The sequence below is a fragment of the Mobula birostris genome, chromosome 17 (genome assembly GCF_030028105.1).
Source record: "Mobula birostris isolate sMobBir1 chromosome 17, sMobBir1.hap1, whole genome shotgun sequence".
In the NCBI taxonomy this organism is placed as follows: Eukaryota; Metazoa; Chordata; class Chondrichthyes; order Myliobatiformes; family Myliobatidae; genus Mobula; species Mobula birostris.
In genome coordinates, this window is record NC_092386.1 from 31,383,011 (window position 1) to 31,406,254 (window position 23,244).

The 23,244-nt window shown below is 40.2% G+C and overlaps 1 protein-coding gene across 1 annotated transcript in view; it reads left to right on the plus strand.

The window, feature by feature from the left end:
- snx2 (sorting nexin 2) overlaps positions 1 to 23,244 on the plus strand; it is a 55,911-nt gene that overhangs the window by 12,768 nt on the left and 19,899 nt on the right. Inside the window, exons 6-10 of the mRNA XM_072281467.1 lie at positions 71 to 212; positions 2,154 to 2,232; positions 11,207 to 11,282; positions 22,051 to 22,164; positions 22,403 to 22,496. Coding sequence (XP_072137568.1) covers positions 71 to 212; positions 2,154 to 2,232; positions 11,207 to 11,282; positions 22,051 to 22,164; positions 22,403 to 22,496 — 505 coding nt within the window. The remainder of the gene's footprint in view (positions 1 to 70; positions 213 to 2,153; positions 2,233 to 11,206; positions 11,283 to 22,050; positions 22,165 to 22,402; positions 22,497 to 23,244) is intronic.

The following is a 23,244-nucleotide window of genomic DNA, read 5'->3' on the forward strand; positions in this document are numbered from 1 at the left end:
TAGCATCAACAGTACCAATTTGTCTACTACAGGAGGATATAGTAATTCTGAATATTCTTTCATTATGCAGACTACTTTATCCATGTTCAGCAGCAAAGAATTTACAGTCAAAAGGAGATTTAGTGACTTTCTGGGTCTGCATAGCAAATTAGCTTCAAAGTATATGCATGTGGGCTACATTGTACCTCCTGCACCAGAAAAGAGCCTTGTAGGTAAGGTAATTTATTCAATTGACAACATAATACCCTCATTTAAGTGGTACTTTTGTTTTTTGTGTTTCTCTTACCAGTATCTTTCCCCCCCCCCCCCACAACTTTAGTAATACAAGCTACAATATACTAAGTTCAGTCAATTCTGCTTTGTATTCTTTCTTAGTTTTGTACAGTTGGTAGTATTGAGTTTTCTCATGGATATGTTTAGCTTAAACCTTTGTTCATCTACATTGTTGGTGACTTAATAAAGCTAGAATATAAAGATTTCTGCTTTTGTAAGCAAATTAGATTTGTAACAAATCTAAAAATTGAGAACAAATGGTCTTAAATTATATATTAGCATCAATTAAGAACCAATACAAATTGAAAGGAAATTGACAGCTATTTTGCATCTATCCATTCCTTGGGCCTTGTTGAAGATAGTTAATCTTGAGTTATATTTTCACATGCATTTAGGTTGACAGCTCACTCTAGTGGTTTTATTTCTATTGTTTGAGTTTGAGCGGAAGATTTATTTTGGCTATGTTATACTTTGTTATGGGAGTGGAAGGGCTGAAGCCCTTTTATTAATACCGTATTGCAATTTAATACTTCAAGGGCAATCGTATTGTCATTTTGGCTGCAAAATGAAAATGATTGCTTTTTTGTGACAATCTTGTTAACTAAATACAAGGCTCACTGCATGGGTTTTTTGAAGTTTTCTTTTTAATTTTAATTTTAAGAAATGACTTTATAGAGGGTTTGAGGTTAAGTCTGTATAAGTTTTTATCATGGGTCTTCAGTGGTGGGGTGGTGAGGGAGAAGTTTGGCTCAGTTCAGGAAGAATACAAGACTATCTTCAACTGTAATGAAGAGAACTTTTTATCAGCAACTTCTGACACGTGCATGGTTGGTGGAATAGCAAGTCCTGAAGCTGATATTAGCAATTTTTTTTCTTTGCAGTGTGTGTTTTCTGGCTGTTAGTAATATTCAGCCTTTTCCTGGCCTTTCTCAAAGTCATTGGCTGAAGTCAATAAATAGATTTAACTTTGAAACAAGTAGCTTGCAGTGTTAACCATGCTGAATGAAGCATAATTGATTTTTGAACGCTCTATTAAATGAATTACTGCACTTTCTGATCTTATACTGTGAGATGAGAGGGAATAAGTATACAACTTCTGTGCATTTTAAATTAAAAATTTTGGTGTCTGTCAACTTCCATCATTGACAATATTTCTATGTCAACTATAAACTTGATCTTCACTCTTTAACAACCTAATCAGAAAATACAACACATTAGTTTGCTCTCAAGGGGATTAGTTGTTCAATCAGCTAGATAACCTCACTGTGTTGCAGTTTTACTTGATTACAAATGTCAGTGGGGATGAAAGTTTTTGATTTCAGCAAATACTGGAAATCTGGAATAAAAACAAAATATTGGAAGCACTCAGCAGGGCAGGCAGCATCTGTAGAATGAAATATTGATGTTTTGTGTCTAATATCCTTCAGAACATGAAATTTTGCTTCTCGTGTAATTGTAAAGTCTATCCAAATGCAATTTGACTTGTTTAGTGGTCTTCTCAAAAGGTGTACTTAATATTTCTTTTAGAAAGGTTGGTTCCTCTTTTGAGTGGCGTATTACATTGTAAACTGTTGTTTCTGACTCTTCCACAATTCTTTTTGAATTTGGTTATAGACCAAAATACTAACCAGGAAATCTAAGGTTCTAAATCTAGTTGTCTTTGAGCTTTTCAGAGAAAAGTATCAAAGTCACTTTTTATCCTTGTAACTCGGTAATTACCAAAAAGAATTATCTTTAACTATAACTTAACTGTTCCATCATATTACCACAATAGGGCAAATTGAATTGTTAGTTATCTTTGACTAGTTTTCTCTAAATTGGGATCACCAGTTAATGATGGTACATTGTTTTGAAATCGGAATTTTTTTCTATTCTGAAAGGTATGACCAAAGTCAAAGTTGGAAAAGAAGATCCATCATCAGCTGATTTTGTGGAAAAGAGGAGGGCATCATTGGAAAGGTAAATTGCTTTGGAATGAATCTGTAAATTTTTAAGAATACCAAAGGTGGCTCAAATTTGAAGGCTGATGTACTTGGCATTCTGACCATTTCTGACCAGTTTAACCATTTTGTCATCACTACTCTATCTGCCCTTGCATAGCATTATTGTGAGGCTTCATCTTTGATTAGCACAATGGATTTTACACTGAATATATCTGAGGCAAAAATATCAATGAGGTCATGGGCCATATACAGGTTACAGAGGAGCAGCTGTTTGTTGAGCCAAATTAGGGTGGTTGAATCCCCAGAGCCTGACAAGGTGTTTCTTTGGACCTTATGGGAGGCTAATGAAGAAATTGCAGGGGCCTTAGCAAAAATATTTGAAAACGTCCTTGACAATGGGTGAGTTACCAAAGGATTGGAGAATAGCTGATGTTATTTCTTTGTTTGAGAAAGGCTGTAAGGATAAGCCAGGAAATTTTAGGGTTGTGAGCCCAACATCAATAGTGGGAAGTTACTGGAAGGTATTCTAAAGAACCAGATATCTAAGTATTTGGATCGAAAGGGACTGATGAGGTACAGTCAACACAGCTTTAGAAACATAGAAAATAGGTGCAGGAGTAGGCCATTCAGCCCTTCGAGCCTGCACTGCCATTCAGTATGATCGTGGCTGATCAACTCAGAACCCTGTACCTGCCTTCTCTCCATACCCCCGATCCCTTTAGCCACAGGGGCCATATCTAACTCCCTCTTAAATATAGCCAGTGAACTGGCCTCAACTGAGAATTCCACAGATTCACCACTCTCTGTGTGAAGAAGTTTTTCCTCATCTCGGTCCTAAAAGACTTCCCCTTTATCTTCAAACTGTGACCCCTCGTTCTGGACTTCGTCAACATCAGGAACAATCTTCCTGCATCTAGCTTGTCCAATCCCTTTAGGATTTTATACGTTTCAATAAGATCCCCCCCCCGCTTCAATCTTCTAAATTCCAATGAGTATAAGCCTAGCCGATCCAGTCTTTCATCATATGAAAATCCTGCCATCCCAGGAATCAATCTGGTGAACCTTCTTTGTATTTCCTCTATGGCAAGAATGTCTTTCTTCCGATTAGGGGACCAAAACTGCACACAATACTTCAGGTGTGGTCCCACCAAGGCCTTGTACAACTGCAGTAGTACCTCCCTGCTCCTGTACTCAAATCCTCTTGCTATGAATGCCAGCATACCATTCGCCTTTTTCACCGCCTGCTGTACCTGCATGCCCACTTTCAATGACTGGTGTATAATGACACCCAGGTCTCGTTGCACCTCCCCTTTTCCTAATCGGCCACCATTCAGATAATAATCTGTTTTCCTGTTTTTGCCATCAAAGTGGATAACCTCACATTTATCCACATTAAATTGCTTCTGCCATGAATTTGCCCACTCACCTAACCTATCCAAGTCACCCTGCATCCTCTTAGCATCCTTCTCACAGCTAACACTGCCGCCCAGCTTTGTGTCATCTGCAAACTTGGAGATGCTGCATTTAATTCCCTCGTCTAAGTCATTAATATATATTGTAAACAACGGGTCCCAGCACTGAGCCTTGCAGTACCCCACTAGTCACTGCCTGCCATTCTGAACAGTTCCCGTTAATTCCCACTCTTTGCTTCCTGTCTGCCAACCAATTCTCTATCCACATCAATACCATACCCCCAATACCGTGTGCTTTAAGTTTGCACACTAATCTCCTGTGTGGGACCTTGTCAAAAGCCTTTTGAAAATCCAAATGTACCACATCCACTGGTTCTCCCCTGTCCACTCTACTAGTTACATCCTCAAAAAATTCTGAGATTCGTCAGACATGATTTTCCTTTCACAAATCCATGCTGACTTTGTCCAATGTTTTCACCACTTTCCGAATGTGCTGTTATCACGTCTTTGATAACTGACTCTAGCATTTTCCCCACCACTGATGTCAGGCTTACCAGTCTATAATTCCCTGGTTTCTCTCTCCCTCCTTTTTTAAAAAGCAGGGTTACATTAGCCACCCTCCAATCCTCAGGAACTAGTCCAGAATCTAAAGAGTTTTGAAAAATTATCACTAATACATCCACTATTTCTTGTGCTACTTCCTTAAGCACTCTGGGATGCAGACCATCTGGCCCTGGGGATTTATCTGCCTTTAATCCCTTCAATTTACCTAACACCACTTCCCTACTAACATGTATTTCCCTCAGTTCCTCCATCTCACTGGACCCTCTGTCCCCTACTGTTTGCGGAAGATTATTTATGTCCTCCTTAGTGAAGACAGAACCAAAGTAGTTATTCAATTGGTCTGCCATGTCCTTGTTCCCCATAATCAATTCACCTGTTTCTGTCTGTAAGGGACCTACATTTGTCTTAACCAATCTTTTTCTTTTCACATATCTATAAAAGCTTTTACAGTCAGTTTTTATGTTCCCTGCCAGTTTTCTCTCATAATCTCTTTTCCCTTTTGTAATAAGCCCTTTGTCCTCTGCTGAACTCTGAATTTCTCCCAGTCCTCAGGTGAGCCGCTTTTTCTGGCTAATTTGTATGTTTCTTCTTTGGAATTGATACTATCCCTAATTTCCCTTGTCAGCCACGGGTGCACTACCTTCCCTGATTTATTCTTTTGCCAAACTGGGATGAACAATTGTTGTAGTTCATCCATGCGATCTTTAATTGCTTGCCATTGCATATCCACCGTCAACCCTTTAAGTATCATTTGCCGGTCTATCTTAGCTAACTCATGTCTCATACCTTCAAAGTTACCCTTCTTTAAGGTCAGAACCTTTGTTTCTGAATTAACTATGTACTCTTCATCTTAATGAAGAATTCCACCGTATTATGGTCACACTTACCCAAGGGGTCTCTCACGATAAGATTGCTAATTAACCCTTCCTGATTGCTCAATACCCAGTCTAGAATGGCCTGCTGTCTAGTTGGTTCCACAACATGTTGGTACAGAAAACCATCCCGCATAAATTCCAAGAACTCCTGTTCCTCAGCACCCTTACCAATTTGGTTCACCCAATCTATATGTAGATTGAAGTCACCCATTATAACTGCTGTTCCTTTATTGCACGTATTTCTAATTTCCTGTTTAATGCCATCCCCAACCTCAGTACTACTGTTAGGTGGCCTGTACACAACTCCCACCAGCATTTCCTGCCCCTTAGTGTTATGCAGCTCTACCCATATCGATTCCACATCCTCCCAGCTAATGTCCTTCCTTTCTATTGCGTTAATCTCCTCTCTAACTAGCAATGCTACCCCACCTCCTTTTCTTTCACGTCTATCCCTCCTGAATATTGAATATCCCTGAATGTTGAGCTCCCATCCTTGGTCACCCTGGAGCCATGTCTCTGTGATCCCAACTATATCATATTCATTAATAACAATCTCCACTTTTAATTCATGCACCTTATTACGAATGCTCCTTGCATTGATGCACAAAGCCTTCAGGTTTGCTTTTACAACACTCTTGGCCCTTATACAATTATGTTGAAAATTGGCCCTTTTTGATTTTTGCCCTGGATTTGCCGGCCTGCCACTTTTACTTTTCACCTTACTACTTTTTGCTTCTACCCTCATTTTATATCCCTCTGTCTCTCTGCACTTGTTCCCATACCCCTGTTGTGAACTAACCTCCTCTCTCCTAGTCTCTTTAATTTGATTCCCTCCCCCCAACCATTCTAGTTTAAAGTCACCTCAGTAGCCCCCGCCAGGATATTGGTCCCTCTAGGATTCAAGTGTAACCCGTCCTTTTTGTACAGCTCACACCTGCGTCAAAAGAGGTCCCAACGATCCAAAAACTTGAATCCCTGCCCCTTGCTCCAATCCCTCAGCCACGCTCCACCTCACTGCATTCCTATTCTCACTGTCGCGTAGCACAGGCAGTAATCCCGAGATTACTACCTTTGCAGTCCTTTTTCTCAATTCCCTTCCTAACTCCCTATATTCTCCTTTCAGGACCCTTTCCCTTTTCTGACCTATCATTGGTACCTATATGTACCACGACCTCTGGCTCCTCACCCTCCCACTTCAGGATATCTTGGACGCGATCAGAAATCTCCCGGAACCTGGCACCAGGGAGGCAAACTACCATCCGGGTCTTTGGACTGCGTCCACAGAATTGCCTATCTGACTCCCTTACTATCGAGTCCCCTATTACTACTGCCCTCCTCTTCTTTTCCCTACCCTTCTGAGCTACAGGGCCAGACTCTGTGCTGGAGGCATGGCCACTGTCGCTTCCCCCAGGTAAGCTGTCCCCCCCAACAGTACTCAAACAGGAGTACCTATTGTCAAGGGGCACAGCCACCGGGGTACTCTATTACCTGACTCTTCTTCTTTGCAGATGTGGACGTCGGAGAGGCTAGGAGACTCCACGACCTCCCACATCAGGCACCGAGAACAACAAACTGCCCTCACACTCATACTGCCCCCTCTCTTCAAATAACAGGAAAAAAAATGAAAAAACCAAACCCTCTTCGCCTCGCTTGTTTCCACCTAAGCCTGTCGAGCCGAAGCCCTTAAAGCCTTCACTCTGCTCCCGGCTCACTCCGCTGCCCGCTATATAAGGCTCTGTTCCTTTTAAATCTTCCACGCTTCACTGCCCGACGTCACACGCCTGCGCAGTCCCACCTCTCTGAACGCCGGTGGGGAGAAAAAACCGAAAAATTCAAAAATGGCTTCCTCCACACTCTCGCTCCGATTCTCAGACTTCCTTCTCCTTTTTGTGTGATAGGTTATGCTAAGATCGGTTAGTCGACTTTTTCGAGGAAGTTACCAGGAAGGTTGACGAAAGAAAGGTAGTGGATTTTGTCAGTATGGACTTTAGCAAGGTCTTTGAGAAGATCCCGCGTGAGAAGTTGGTCAAGAAGGTTCAGTCACTTGGCATCCAGGACGAGGTAGTAAATTGGATTAGACATTGCCTTTGCGGGAGAAGCTAGAGTGTGGTAGTAGGTGGATGCCTCACTGACTGGTGGCCTGTGACTAGTGATGTGCTGCAGGGATCGGTATGTTAGTCATCTATATCAATGATCTGGATGATCGTGTAGCAAACTGGATCTGCAAATTTGCAGATGACTGAGGAAGGCTGTCAAAGCTTGAAGCGGGATCTGGACCTCCTGGAAAAATGGGCTGAAAAATGGCAGATGGAATTTAACACAGACAAGTGTTGTACTTTGGGAGGACAAGCCAGAGAGGACCTGCACGGTGGGCAGTAGGGCACTGAAGAGTGCTGTAGAACAGAGAGATTTTGGAATTCAGATCCATAATTCCTTGAAGGTAATATCACAGGTAGATAGTCGTAGAGAGTTTTGACACATTGGTCTTCATAAATCAATGTATTGAGTGTAGGCATTGAGATGTTATGTTGAAGTTGAATGAGATGTTTGAGAGGCCTAATGTTGAGAAATGTTTGCAGTATTGGTCACCTACCTACAGGAAAGATATCAAAAAGACAGAAGTGCAGAGAAAATTTATGAGGATGTCGCCAGGATTTGAGGAAAGATTGAATAGGTTTGGATTCTATCCCCTGGAGAATGGTGAATGAGAGGAAATTTGATAGTGGTATATAAAATTATGAGCAGTATGGACAGGTGAAATGTTATTTTTTTTTGCATTGAGATTGGGTGAGACTAGAACTAGAGATCATCTGTTAAGGGTGAAAGATGCAATGTTGAAGGGGACATGATCAACTTATTCACTGTCAGGTGGGAGTATGGCAAGCACTGCCAGTGGAAGTGATGGATTTGGGTTTCAGTTTAATATTTAAGAGAAATTTCGATAGCTACATGGATGGCTGTGTTCGGGTTGCAGGTCCATGGACAGGAAGATTAAGAGTTGGGACTAGGACTATAGGGCCTGTTTTTGTACTGTAGTGTTCTATGCCTCCGTGATACAGAAGTTAATTGGCAAGCATGGAATTTTGTCAAGTAAGAAAGGCCAAGTTAAATTTGCAGGTAGATGCACTGAAAGTTAATTCATGTGCTCACTGATGTTGAATGTCATTAGGTGCAGAAGTAGCACTTTTGGTCAGTCCTGACATATCTAAAGTTAAAGAAAGTATCACATAACTTTATCTGTCCTGTGCATTCACCTTGAATTGTTGCTTTTTAAAATAAATAATCGAGTGATTTATAATTGGAAATATTGCATAACCTCAACTAAATAAACTTAGAAATTTAACCCTTGATTAATTCTTGGTGTTATCTGACATCTACTGAAATATCTGAAGTTAGAACAGTGGAATAACCATTGCAAGATCCTCCAAATTAAACTTTACATCTATGGTACTATTTGCTATTTCTATCTACATTTGGCAGTACAGTGCACTAGAAAAGTGAATTTGGCAATGAAATTCAACTCTTGGTAAAATACCAATTCTTAGATTGGAGCTGCAGATCAGGTGCCATTTGCTTTCAAATGAACTGCTTCTGGTAATTCGAATGAGGGAATCCTCTAACTTTGAACACATTCCTGTACTAACTTACTGGTTGTTTAGATTTAACTGAGTGACAGTTGCATTTTATGGGGAATTCGGTGCTGTAATTTTGATAAACTATGTGGGATAATGGGCAGATTGTAAATTCCTGTATCATTTTGAGTAATAGATGGTGGACTTGACAGGATTAATCCCTTGAGAGAAATTCCTCTTCTATACCATTATAGCCCACTTAATATTATTAATGTATTCAATTTTTGTGATGATTGCCAAGGCCAGCATTTTTAACATTCATCTATAATAGCATTTGATGTTTGAGCTATTGTTGTGTTGGATTGTATAGTGAAAGTACTTCATGGAATTCTAGTATCTGAAAATATTTTTAAATTTGAGATATTACTTATGGGTACTTGCTGTCCTTCAGTTTTTAAGGTGATACGCACATCAGAAGTCACAGCAGACTGCTATGATTCCTTTAGATATATCATTAACTTGTGTGGAGGGAGTAAGGTTTAAGATCATGGTTGTAAATTTGGAGTTGCACTCAACACCTGTAGTATTTTGTCATATTCCTGATGTACATTTTGAATTGGAGTAAAGCTTTGAAGTTAGTGAATCTTTAACCTTATTAACTGTGACTTGTTTGCTGTCTGAGCCTCCCTTCAAGAATAGTCTCCCAAGGGAAATTATCAGAGAACCTTAATTTCCATGGAAAAGTCAGGACTGTTAAACCCTCTCCCCATTTTGTTGAAGCGTGAAACAAAACATGGTGGTAATAGTCAACCAGTCAGACATGTTGGGGAAATGAAAAATACTCAAATATTTGTGTTATGTCATTGACCTGAACTTGTCCTGATTTTATCTCCTGAAGCCTCTATTAAATCTACTTTCCCTTTCTGATTTTTTTTTAAAAAGCTACCCAACTCAGTATTACAGATTTTTGCTGAATATCTGTTTTATATATTAATGTAGTCTCTGTCAAATTGAATTGCAGTTGCGATTACTATGGAAAAAACTGCTACTGAACAGTTTTGGTTGTTTCTATCTCCTAAATTTAGTATAATTCATTCTGTTCCTTCGACTTTTGTTTTTCATCTACTTCATCATTGGCCAGAAATGTGAAAATTAAATGTTTTCATGATTCTGGAGTAATTGTGATAAACTTTTAATTTTCAAATATACTCTTGATGCTCAAACTAAGCTTCCAAACATTTTAATTTGCAAAGAGCACCTATCATTATCTTTGAATTAGACATGTAAGTTGAGTTTAGAAAGGGTTGCTGCTAGTGAAATTTACCAGATATTTTCTGAAGTTGTGGAAGAAAGTCGAGGAGACTTCTGTTAATAAATCCTCCTAAAGATTTGTGACATTACCCATAAAATTACATGCTATAATAGGGAGAAACAATTTAAAAAAAAAGAATTAAAATAGATGAAGCTGGTATTTTAAGAATGCTATTTGGCTTTCATGTATTTTCTGCTATTTGCGTTTTCTTATTGATGAAGGTATTTTAAAGAACAAAGCCAGCTAGTGCCGTAAACTGCCATAAAGTCTAGGTTTTTTTGGACTTAATAGCTTGGCTTTTTGTGCAATGTATAAGTGAGGGTCATGTGGGCCTAGGCTGGTGCAACTTCTCACCCTCTTGCTGTAGTTGTATACCAATATCTGGAGAGAGGTGGCACTTTTTGCAAAAGGTTATCATTCTGGAAGATGTCTGAAAACCTTTCTAAGCGTATTTAAGAAGGGTATCAGACTTTGAATAATAGCATTGTTATTAAGGACAAAGCAGTCAAGCTCGTTGAAAGATGGATTTGATTTTAAACTAAAATACTCCGCTTTTAAAAGCTTTCATTTCTGTAGTGTAAATGTTTTTGAGGTTGAGAACATGTAAACAGGGTTTTATTGGGGTGGAGTTGATTTGTTAGGAGTATTTAGATTGCGTACATGGGATTTACAGTTTGGCACTTGAGTTTGTAGGTAAGAGGTACCATCATGGTTTAGTGAAGGTTTAATTTTCACTTAAATTTGAGCTTCTAGTTTTGAGTTTTATATGGTAAATATCAGAATGCAGTTGTTTTGCAAACTGGAAATAAGGTTTTGGGATTTAGAGTAGCACTGAAGTATTTTTCCCTAGATGGAACCAGATTAAAATTTCTTTGAGCATGATTAATTTTGGCTCATCTTAATGTAATTGAGCTGCAGAACTTTGTAGTCTAGATATGAGACCTGTCTGGTATTTATCTTGACATGCTTTGATGTATGATATTTTGTGCACCTTGATGCACAGAATAAAAATTCCATTTCAGAAGAGTCTTGACATTTCTCTGCCCTTTTTTTAAACTTGTTGATGTATCAAAAGGTCAGAGTCATTAATGCCTGTGTATTGTTGGCATCAAATGGAATGCCTTGCATGAAAATCTAATCCATGGTTTATATGAAGAATTGACATTCGAAATACAGGAACTGTCTTTAGCACTAATTATGGATATTTGGATAACTTTTGGACTCTGGACAAAGTATTATTAATTTTATATTGCAGGTATCTACAACGCACAATAAAGCATCCAACCCTGTTGCAAGATCCTGACTTGCGGCACTTTTTGGAAAGTAGTGAGGTAAGTTCTAAGACCATTATTGTTGAGAGAATTTCTTATGACTAGTTTTTCACCCTAGTTAAATAGATGCAACATTGCATTGTCACAGGGGCCCGTTATCTTTGAAACGCTATCCGAACTTGGTCAGATGTGAAATGTTGAAAATCAGTTGATAGGGTATGGTATAACCTTCAAGGTGGGAATAATTTTGTACAGTGTTACAGTACTTAGGCTTCTACAGACAAATTTTGACACTGGGGCAATAGACAATATGCTGGAGGAACTCAGCAGGTTAGGCAGCATCTATGGGTGGTGGGAGTAATAGTAGACATTTTAGTCAACAATCTGCATTAGGACTAGTACTATTGGGATAAGTGCAAATTTTTTAAAGTAAGTATACATTTACGCTGACCTGTTTACGTGCAAGAATACCTTCCCTCTATATGAGCAACTCTTCCTTCCCCACTAACAGGGAAATGTACTAGGGAAAAGTTCCAATTGCCAAATATTAATCTTCCATCAAACATTGACCCCTATGTCCAAGTAAGTGTTGGTTCATGGAGTTCAACATTTTATGGTAATTCTTTTATGTCCACTTGCAGATCAGCATCACCTAGTATTGGGGCCCTAAGTATACCGTCGACTCCATCGGGCATGAATAATGTCAGGCTTTCAAAACCTTAGTGTTTTTTTTTTAGTCCATTTGGAATAGACTACCAGGTAGATATAAAATAAGTTCAAAGATGTCCTGCCGAGGAGTTCCAGCCCGAACATCAACTGTACTTTTTTTTCCCCCCAAAGATGCTGTCTGGCCTGCTGAGTTCCTCCAGCATTTTGTGTGTGTTGCTCAAAGATGTGCTTAAAGTTTGCTTGGGGAAAGTATTTTGGACTTCTAACTCCTGTGGCAATTCATTGGAGGAGCAGCATTTTTAGCGTTAAGTACTTTGTCCATGTCAGAGGCACATTGAAACCCTGTAGCAGAGCACCTCGGTACCACCTGCTTATCCCATCAAACACTTGGTTCATTTGTGTTTTCCATGTTGACCTCAATCCACAAACTTTGAAGTCCACCATCGTCGATTAGAATTGTCTGAGGAATTGTCCAATCCGGGCAAGATGGGACTGGCAAATTCTCCATGACCTGCTGATGGGCAGTCTAGGGTTTTGAAAATAGTCATGCGATTGCTCTGGTCGAGTAAGATGTTCTTTTAAGGAGTTGTCTATTGGTGGGTCCTCAGGTGGCTGCTAAAGGCCAATCTGGGATCCACGTTTTGGTACACTGTGGATATGATTAAGTGGTGGGTATGGTTAGTGTTTGGATCTTTTGGTTGTTCATTCTCTCCTTTCACGGTTGCCATTAGTTCTCTTTGGCACAGCAGAGGTTGTTTTTGTGTAACACAGCTCCCTCTTGAGCAGATTTCCCTTAGTTGCATCTATTGAGTGTTATGTCTTCCCAGGTTTTAGGTGTAATGTTGGACTTCAGGCTGATTTTGATGTAATTTTTGAAGCATTTCCTTTGCTACCAGGAGCTCACTGATCATCTTTCAATTGGGAGTAAAGGATCTGTTTGGGGAGACATGAGTTGGGCATCTGAATGACAAGACCTATCCATTTGAGTTGTTTAATCATGGTGGAAATGCTGTTCATGTTGCCCCTCTCCAGTATGCTGGCGTTAGTGCATCTGTCCTTCCAGCTGATCCTCAAAATCTTGTGTGAAGTTCTTTGGTGGAATTGGTCCAGTGCTTTCGGGTGTCTCTTGTAGGTGGTCCATTACTCTGCTGAATCATGGACCTGGGTTTTGAAAATGTCAGATGATGATGCACTGGTTTTCGTCTAAGATTCCATATAATCATATAACAATTACAGCACGGAAACAGGCCCTTCTAGTCCTTGCCGAACTCTTACTCTCACTTAGTCCCACCGACCTGCACTCAGCCCATAACCCTCCATTCCTTTCTTGTCCATATATCTGTCCAATTTAACTTTAAATGACATCGTCGCACCTGCCTCAACCATTTCTGCTGGAAGCTCATTCCACACAGCTACCACTCTGAGTAAAAAAAGTTCCCCCTCATGTTACCTCTAAACTTCTACCCTTTAGCTCCCAACTCATGTCCTCTTGTTTGAATCTCCCCCATTCAATGGAAAAAGCCTTTCTACGTCAACTCTATCTATCCCCCTCATAATATTAAATACCTCTATCAAGTCCCCCCTCAACCTTCTACATTCCAAAAAATAAAGACCCAACTTGTTCAACTTTTCTCTGTGACTTAGGAGATGAAACCCTGGCAACATTCTAGTAAATCTCCTCTGTACTCTCTGAATTTTATTGACATCTTTCCTATAACTCAGTGACCAGAACTGTACACAATACTCCAAATTTGGCCTTACCAATGCCTTATACAATTTCAGCATTACATCCCAACTCCTATACTCAATGCTCTGATTTATAAAGGCCACCATACCAAAAGCTTTCTTCACCACCCTATCCACGTGAGATTCCACCTTCAGGGAACTATGCACCATTATTCCTAGATCCCTCTGTTCTACTGCATTCTTCAGTGCCCTACCATTTACCATGTATGTCCTATTTTGATTAGTCCTACCAAAATGTAGCATCTCACACTTATCAGCATTAAACTCCATCTGCCATCTTTCAGCCCAGTCTTCTAAGTGGTCTAAATCTCTCTGCAAGCTTTGAAAACCTACTTCATTATCCACAACTCCACCTATCTTAGTATCATCTGCATACTTACTAATCCAATTTACCACCCCATCATCCAGATCATTAATATATATGACAAACAACATTGGACCCAGTACAGATCCCTGAGGCACACCACTACACACTGTCCTCCAATCTGATAGTTATCCACCACTACTCTCTTGGCATCTCCCATCCAGCCACTGCTGATTCCATGTTACTACTTCGATATTAATACCTAACGATTGAACCTTCCTAACTATCTTCCGTGTGGAACCTTGTCAAAGGCCTTACTGAAATCCATATAGACAACATCCACCACTTTACTCTCGTCAACTTTCCCAGTAACCTCATCAAAAAATTCAGTAAGATTTGTCAAACATGACCTTCCACGCACAAATCCATGTTGACTGTTCCTAATCAGACCTTGTTTATCCAGATTATTATATATACCACCTCTAAGAATACTTTCCATCAATTTACCCACCACTGACGTCAAACTCACAGGCTGATAATTGCTAGGTTTACTTTTAGAACCCTTTTTAAACAATGGAACAACATGAGCAATACGCCAATCCTCTGGCACCATTCCCGTTTCTAATGATATTTGAAATATTTCTGTCAGAGCCCCTGCTATTTCCACACTAACTTCCCTCAAGGTCCTAGGGAATATCCTGTCCTGACCCAGAGAATTATCCACTTTTATATTCCTTAAAAGCGCCAGTACTTCCTCTTTTTTAATCATACTTTCCATAACTACCCTACTTGTTTCCCTTACCTTACACAATTCAATATCCTTCTGCTTAGTGAATACCGAAGAAAAGAAATTGTTCAAAATCTCCCCCCTCTCTTTTGGCTCCGCACATAGCCGTCTACTCTGATTCTCTAAGGGACCAATTTTATCCCTCACTATCCTTTTGCTATTAGTATAACTGTAGAAACCCTTTGGATTTATTTTCACCTTACTTGCCAAAGCAGCCTAATGTCATCTTTTAGCTTTTCTAATTTCTTTCTTAAGATTCTTTTTACATTCTTTACATTCCTCGAGCACCTCACTTACTCCAAGCTGCCTATATTTATTGTAGATCCCTCTTTCAACGAACCAAGTTTCCAATATCCCTTGAAAACCATGGCTCTCTCAAACTTTTAACCTTTCCTTTCAACCTAACAGGAATATAAAAATCCTGTACCCTCAAAATTTCACCTTTAAATGACCTCCATTTCTCTATTACATCCTTCCCATAAAAGAAAATGTCCCAATCCAATCCTTCTAAATCCTTTTGCACCTCAAAATTAGCCTTTCTCCAATCAAAAGTCTCGACCCTGGGTCCAGTCCTATCCTTTCCCATAATTATATTGAAACTAATGGTATTGTGATCACTGGACCCGAAGTGCTCCCCAGCACATACCTGCCCTATCTCATTCCCTGACAGGAGATCCAACACTGCCCCTTCTCTAGTTGGTATCTCTATGTATTGCTGTAAAAAAACTATCGTGCACACATTTTACCAACTCCAAACCATCCAGCCCTTTTAACAGAATGGGCAGTCAATGTGTGGAAAATTAAAATCTCCCACAATCACAACCTGTGCTTACTACAAATATCTGCTTTCTCCATGGTAATTTCTAGACCAACTTCTGCAGATCAGAAGGGGATTAGTACCATGCACCTCCTTAAGGAAATGAAAGACACAAGATTCTGCTGATACTGGCAACCTTGAGCAACACACACAATGCTGGGGAACATGACAGGTCAGGTAGCATCTATAGAAGGAATTAAACAGCCAATATTTTGAGGTGAAACCCTTCATCAGTCCCGATGAGGGGTCTCTGCCTGAAATGTTTACTGTTTATTTTCCTCCATAATTACTGCCTGACCTGCTGAGTTCCTCCAGTATTTTGTGTGTGTTGTTTAAGGAAATAAATACTGAATTCTAGACCTATTATACTGACATCAGTGAGGAAAATGCTGGAATCTAGGTGGTAAAAAGGCACACAAATGAAATTGGATGAAGTTGACATTAAAGGGAAACGTTTGGTAAAATCTATGAAATTTTGAGAGACTAGAAGGGATGAGGATCAACCAAGTGTGGTGTACTTGGACTTCCAGAAGGTCTTGTAGATGTCGCATGAGATAATTAAACAGTCAACACTTTTTAGGAGCAATATCCTGTGCAGGTTAACTAGTCTTAACATTAACGATTGACAAATAATATTTGGGTTGGAGGCTGTGACAAGTAGGATGTAGATATTGTACTATGAGCCTTAGCTGCCCAATCTGTCAGTTTCTGGGAGAAATACATAGGTTTGTAAAATAGCCAAGCTTGCAGATAGAACTAGGTAGTGTTAAATTTGAGGAAAGTGCAGAGCCTTCTGCAATATAGATGGCAGGGGGGTGCGGTATCTGTAAATGGTTCAAATGTCATATAGTAGGTCATGGGTGAGGAGAAGGGTTTGAATGATGTTCAGTGTCCATGTTGACTTTGGTTAATATGTATACAAATACAGCTGGCAATTAGGAAGGCAAATGGTATGTTACAGAGGATATAAATGTTTTGCTTGAATTAGAACCTTGAGTGCTTCTGGTTTCTCGACTCAAGAAAACCTTCAAGAATTGGAAAATGAAGGTTTTCCATAGTTGTGAAAGGAGGAGGGAGTTGTTAAACCATCTAAGCCAATACACAGAATGAAAGGTGATCTAAATGTATAAAGTTCTTGTTGGAGAATGGGTTAAGAGTGATAATTAATCAGCCATGAATGAATGGCAGAGCAGACTAGATCAGGGGTCCCCAACCGTTTTTGCACTGTGGACCAGTTTAATATTGACAATATTCTTGCGGACCAGCCGACCCGGTGGGGGCCGGGGGTGGTTGGGTTGCCAACGGACAAGAGTAGCATTCAAAGTAAGACTACAATGACCGTGAAGCCTTGTGCAGGCACCAGTGCGCATGCGTGACCTGCACATGCGTGTACCTGCCGATATTATTCTCTGCAAAGCGTTTTTGGCGATTCTGTTCGGGGGGCCGGGGTGTTCATCGCGACCGGAATATTGGTAATAAGGGGCTAATGCACTCAATTTCATTTCTAAAAGGGTTTATCTAAGGAATTTGATATTAAACACACAGTGCATATTTTCCTCGCATGAATATAGTGATAAGTCAATCATCGGGAGGACGGGGAGCTTGAAGTGTTGAAAGAACTTCCAGTAGAAGTGGTAGAGGCAGGTTCGATATTATTTAAAGAAAAGTAGGATAGGTATATGGACAGGAAAGGAAAGGAGGGGTCTGGGCTGAGTGCAGGTCGGTTGGACTAGGTGAGAGTAGCTTTCAGCACGGACTAGAAGGGCCGAGATTGCCTATTTCCATGCTGTAATTGATATATGGTTATATAAGTCACTTATCAGTCAATAGCATCATAACATTTTAAGTAACGTCTGGATATTAAACACACAGCACATATTTTCCCCGTATGAACATATAAAATCATTGCAACAGACCAGTATCGCTGAATCAGTGGGAGCCCTGGGCTTGTTTTCCTGCAACAAGACGGGCCTATCGAGGGGTGATGGGAGACAGCGATACTCGAAGGAGGTTCCTTATGTCCAGTCTATTTAGTTTTCGTTGCAGAGATATGTTGGAAATGGAAGCAACGTTTTCAGTTCTTTCGTGGCTATCTCAGGATATTTAGCCTTGACTTTGATCCAGAATGCTGGCAGAGATGTTATGTCAAACATACTTTTCAGCCCGCCGTCATTTGCAAGCTCGACGAGTTGATTTCTTCCCGTGCTGACATGGATGACGCGCTGTTAATGACCTCGCGTGTGTTCAAGCTCAACAGTGGGCATTTCAGGGAATGAGGAAAGGTGCAGCTGACTCATATCGCCAAATCATATCGTTTCCTCGCGGCCTGGTAGCAAATGCTGTGCGGCCCGGTGGTTGGGAACCGCTGGACTAGATGCTCCAGAGCTGCAGAATTGGGCCATTTGTTTTATGGTCTTAAATGGTGTGATGTCTAGATAGTGATTAGTAAGCTTCAAGTGTGGTACTATTTCATATTCTCTACCCAATAGGGTTGTGGAGGTTCGATCACTGAGTATATTCAGACAGAGCGGTATATTAGGAATTAAAGGAGCAGAGAGGTGTGGGCTGAGAGCATGGAAGTGGCACTGAGGTATGTGATCTTGTGTCCTGAATGGAGTAGAATTAACAACGACTCATTACGTTGTGTGGAAGTCAGATTGAAGAGGTTTTGGCATGTTGATACTGAAGTTGAGGTGTTGTCTAGTATCAAAATGCCAAAAACACATAGGCTAGGCAACATTTTTAAAGCAACAGTCAACTCCCTAGGTTAATGTTTTGGCATACTACAGCCTTTTGGACTTGACATTGAATTAACTATTTTGGATGACCTTTCCATTTTGTCAAGCAGGCTAGTTCTGAACTTGGAACAGTGTGTGCTGGGGTGATGGTCAAGTCAGTGGTACTTGAGTGGCTGGTTGGATTTAATAGGCAGGGTTATTGTTTATGAATAACCTTTATTGAGGGCTGTTTGTCAGTTTGGCTGTTCCCTCCATGGATGCTGCTTACTTGCAGAGTGTTTTTGGCATTTTCTTCCTGATTGCTGACAAAGGAACTTTAGAATTTCTGGTTAGTGCTGCAACTTGGACAAATTCCAAGCTCATGTCCAAACAATAAGACATAGGACCCAGCATACCCCTCTGCGACTGACTCGTGACTTCTTGTGATTAATAGATCACAATCAGTAAGGACAGGTAACAACATCTCAACTACGATTATTCTCCACGCTGATGCCATGCAAGACTTCATCCTCAGCCTTCTACTCCCTATATGGTCAGCTTCTGCTCTACTTCATTTAATGACATCGCTGGAGTGGGCCAGATCTAGAACAATGACAAGATAGTAGAGGAAGGAGGTAGAGAACCAAGTGGCATAGGATTGAGACAATTAAGTCTTCAATGCCAACAAAGGAGTTGGTCCACTGACTTCAGAACACTGCAGTGTGAGCCTTTGTCTGTATCATTGGTGCTGAAATAGGGATTGTTGAGAGCTTTTAAGTTCCAAGGTGCAAGTATTGCCAACCATTTGTTCTGGTCCAGCCTCATGGATGCTACGGCCAGTAAAGCACACCAGTGCCTCAACTTAGAAGGATAAGGAAATGTATGTTCCTTATTTATGTTTCTTTTGTTTTTTGTTATTTATATTATTCATTGATGGGGCCCTTCTAGCCCTTTGAGCCGAGCCATGCCATCGCAGCAACCCCCAACAGCTCTGATTAACCCTAACCTAATCACAGGACAATTTACAATGACTGGTTAACCTACCCATTACAGCTTTGGATTGTGGGAGCAAACTAGAGCACCTGGGGAGAAACGCATGCATTCTACAGGGAGGTCACACAGAGACTTACAGATGGCGCCAGAATTGAGCTCCATACTCCGCACTGAACTGTAATAGCATTGCGTTACCTGTTACACACCGTGGTGCCCATAGAATGCATCCTTTCAAAATTCATCAGATCTTGGTATGGCAGCGGTGCTGCCCAAGACCACAAAAAAATTTCAGAGTTGTGAACGCATTCTAATCTATCACTAAAACCAGCCTCCTCCATTAACTGTTTTCATTTCTAGCTGCCTTGTGAAAGCAGCCAACATAATGAAGAACCCCTTCCACAGTGGTCAATTCTTTCTTCTTCCCGTTCCCAATAGGCAGAAAATACAAAAACATAACCACCAAGTTCAACGTCAGATTCTGTTCTTTTATAAACATGAGATTGGACCTCTTGAACCACAAAAGGATGAGCTCATGATTTTGCAGTCCCCCGAATTGTGGTGCATGCAACTTGCTTACCTGCACTGCACTTTCTCTGTAACCAACTATATTTTTTACTTTTTCCTTTTTTTTGTATTACTGTGATGCAAATGGAATGTCAGATGGCATGCAAACAAGAGCTTTTCATTGTATCAGTACCTGTTAATAATAAACCAATTACCAATTGGACTTCACTCAGTCAGACGTTCCTTCTATTTCCCACCCTCTGCCTTCTCTGATTTGTAATTTGCCTAGGTTCTGAATTTTACTTGCTGTCCAGAGATTAATGGTTTCACTCCAAAGATGCTTCATGAACTCCTAAATATTGCCAATTTTTTTTTAATATATTGAGACAGCAATCTTTTGCTACTTTAGAACAGTTCCATCAGTATTGTAAAAATGATCAGGAGTTAGTATTATTTACCTCAGTGGTGAACCAAGTTGCTCACTTGGGGAAAAGTTTTTTTTTTTGTCCAGCACTTACTTTGAGTAACGATCATTTCTTGTAGTTGCAATTATAAATATCAAATTTGCTCATCTGTGGTGCAGAGCACTAGATACATTTTTGTCTCATTAGTTATTTTCCATCTTTGGTGTACTTGTCAGTTTGCTTCAAATCACAACTTTCGGGGGAGAAAAAGCTGCGATCATATCCAGCAACATAAGCCAATTTTGTAAATCTAAATGTTCAAGTGTAAATCTAACAGCATCACATAACTCTCCAGCAAAATCTTGCCCATGTAATGAGATCATCTCGGTGTGCAGTCAATTTAAACAGAGGGATTGTTTTATCCCAACAAGAACAGTTCACACACCAGGCTTTGAGGGATGATTGTGATAAATACCAAGCTGAATTTGGTGAACAGTATCCTGTCGTATGAGGCATCGTTTTCGAGGTGAGATAGGACAGTGGAGGGCCAAGGCTATGGGATCATCATTGCACGGGTTTGAACGGCAGGTGAACTGGAAAGGTTCCATTATAGCTGGAAGATGGGATTTTATATGATCCATTACCAACTGCTCAAAACAGTTCAGGTTTGTTGAAGTCAGGGCCACTCGGCTGTAATCGTTTATGCCAGTTACCATTGCTCTCTTGGACACTGGAGTGATGGTGACTTCGTTGAAGTCTGCAGGAATGATAGACTGTTTCAAAGATATGTTAACGATATCTTTTCAGACCTCTGTTAGCTGATTTGCACAGTCAACCAGATATATTGGCCGGCCCTGCAATTAGAATCCTCCTGACCTTGGCTGTGGCCAGAGAGGGTGCTCATTCCTTGGGGAGAAGGAGCTCTCCTCAATGTCACATCGTTTAATCCATCAAATCATTCATAGGCTCAGTGCCTTCATGCCTTATATCAGGAAGGGAGGTGTCGATGCTATTGACTTGCAGGGTGGAGTTGTAATCTGCTATGGTTTGAGTACCCTGCCACTTGCGCCACATGTCCCTGTTGTCACAAAGGTGTTTGTGAGTTTTCTGTGCATTCTCGTATTTTCCTTCCAGATGGCACAGGAGAGCAAACTCTTGCTGACCCTAGCGATGTCCTGTTCCCCAATCTGAAGGCAGTGTCCTGAACCCTAAGCAGGGCATAATTATAGTCAGCCATGGTTTCAGGTTTGCCCTGGCACTGTAGTGTTTAATCATGGTAAAGTCCTCAATGCATTTTCCTGTGTAGCCAGTCACTGATCCCACATATTCATCAATGCTGATGTGATGATTGTAGGTAGCTGCCTCCCTGAATATGCTCCAGTTCGTGCATTTGAAGCAGTCCTGCAAAGCTGAAGTGCACCATCTGGCCAGGTCCTGATCTTCCGATAAACTGGTTTGATTCATTTAAATGGTGGTCAACATGCAGGGGTTAGCAAAATGGATATGTAGTCTGAGTATCCGAGGTGAAGGTGAGGGACAGCCTTGTAGGCTCCACTAATGCTGGACCAGGTCTAATATATCGTCTCCTCTGGTTGTGAAATTTGATGGTAGTTAATAGATTAATACTGAAAGCAGGTTTAATGTTTTGAGTTGATACTGTTAAAATGGGATTGAACTGCCTGTTTATAAATAGCAATATACTCTGGGTTTTATGAAAGATTAAGATGCCTTTTTTTAATGGGACATTTTGGTAAGCTACCATAAGAGTGTTGAAGTTTGTATACAGACATGCCTGAGAGCAGAAAATAGTGTTGGCCTTGTACTTTAACCACATACTTCTAAGGCTTTTCACAGGATAGCTCACCCTTATTTGTCATTCAATTCTAGCTGCCTCGTGCGGTTAACACCCAGGCTCTAAGTGGTGCAGGCATACTGAGGATGGTGAACAAGGCTGCTGATGCTGTCAACAAAATGACAATCAAGATGAATGAATCGGATGCAGTAAGAGCTGATATTTGAACCTGATTAATGAGTTGAATTAATGAGATTTTCCACTTTCTTTCTAAGGGTAAAAAGACAGTGGGATGGATAACTATTTGCTTATTTTGACTCTGATTCAGTCAAATTGTGTAAACTATGACCACAGTTAATTTGGTTTCCCTTAAAAGTGGTTTACTGGTAGTAACATAATTTGTAATGATTTGTTCTTGGTAAATTAACTCCATTCTTCATCTGACAGTGGTTTGAGGAAAAGCAGCAGCAATTTGAAAACCTCGACCAGCAGTTAAGAAAACTACAAAACAGTGTTGATCTCCTGGTCTGCCACAGAAAAGGTGTGTACATTTTGAGTCTCAAATTCTTCCTCATTGGATTTAGCCAGTTAAATTTATTGCACATCTTGCATTTCTAATTTTCAATTATTTTCTACAAACTTCATTTAAAATTAGGACAAGGCTGCTGCAGCCATTTTTGCAATTGATCATCAGCTATAGAAATTTCATAATAATTCAGTTAAGTATCAAAATGGCAACTAGAAAAATTAAATTCTGCTAAATTGTAGAGTTTAAAAGTCTTTATATTTTTGTAATTATGAAATCACTGGATTGTTCTATAATCCAATCATTAGGTCCCTAATGACTATACCTGGTTTGACTTAATTCCAGATCTACACACCAGCAACACACAATAAACTTAACAAGTCTCTTGGTTCAAAGATTTTTGGAGATGTAATTAGTCATTTTGAAAAGAGACTTCTATCGCATTGTTCATGATTACAGGACAGCCAAGTTAACTGTAGTTACCCTTTCTGATTTGATGTCTAGATAATATCTAGTTCATGTTCTTTTGTAACACAAAATGGTGGAGGAATTCAACAGGTCAGGCAGCATCTATGGATGTGAATAAGGGAATCAGATCCTGATGGAGGGGTCTTGGCCCAAAACGTCGACTCTTTATTCCACTCCATAGATGCTGCTTGGCCTGCTATGTTCCTCCAGCATTTTATGGGTGTTACTCTGGATTTGCAGCATCTGTAGAATCGCTTGTATTCATGTTCTCTTGTATTTAGTTATTTTCCTGTAT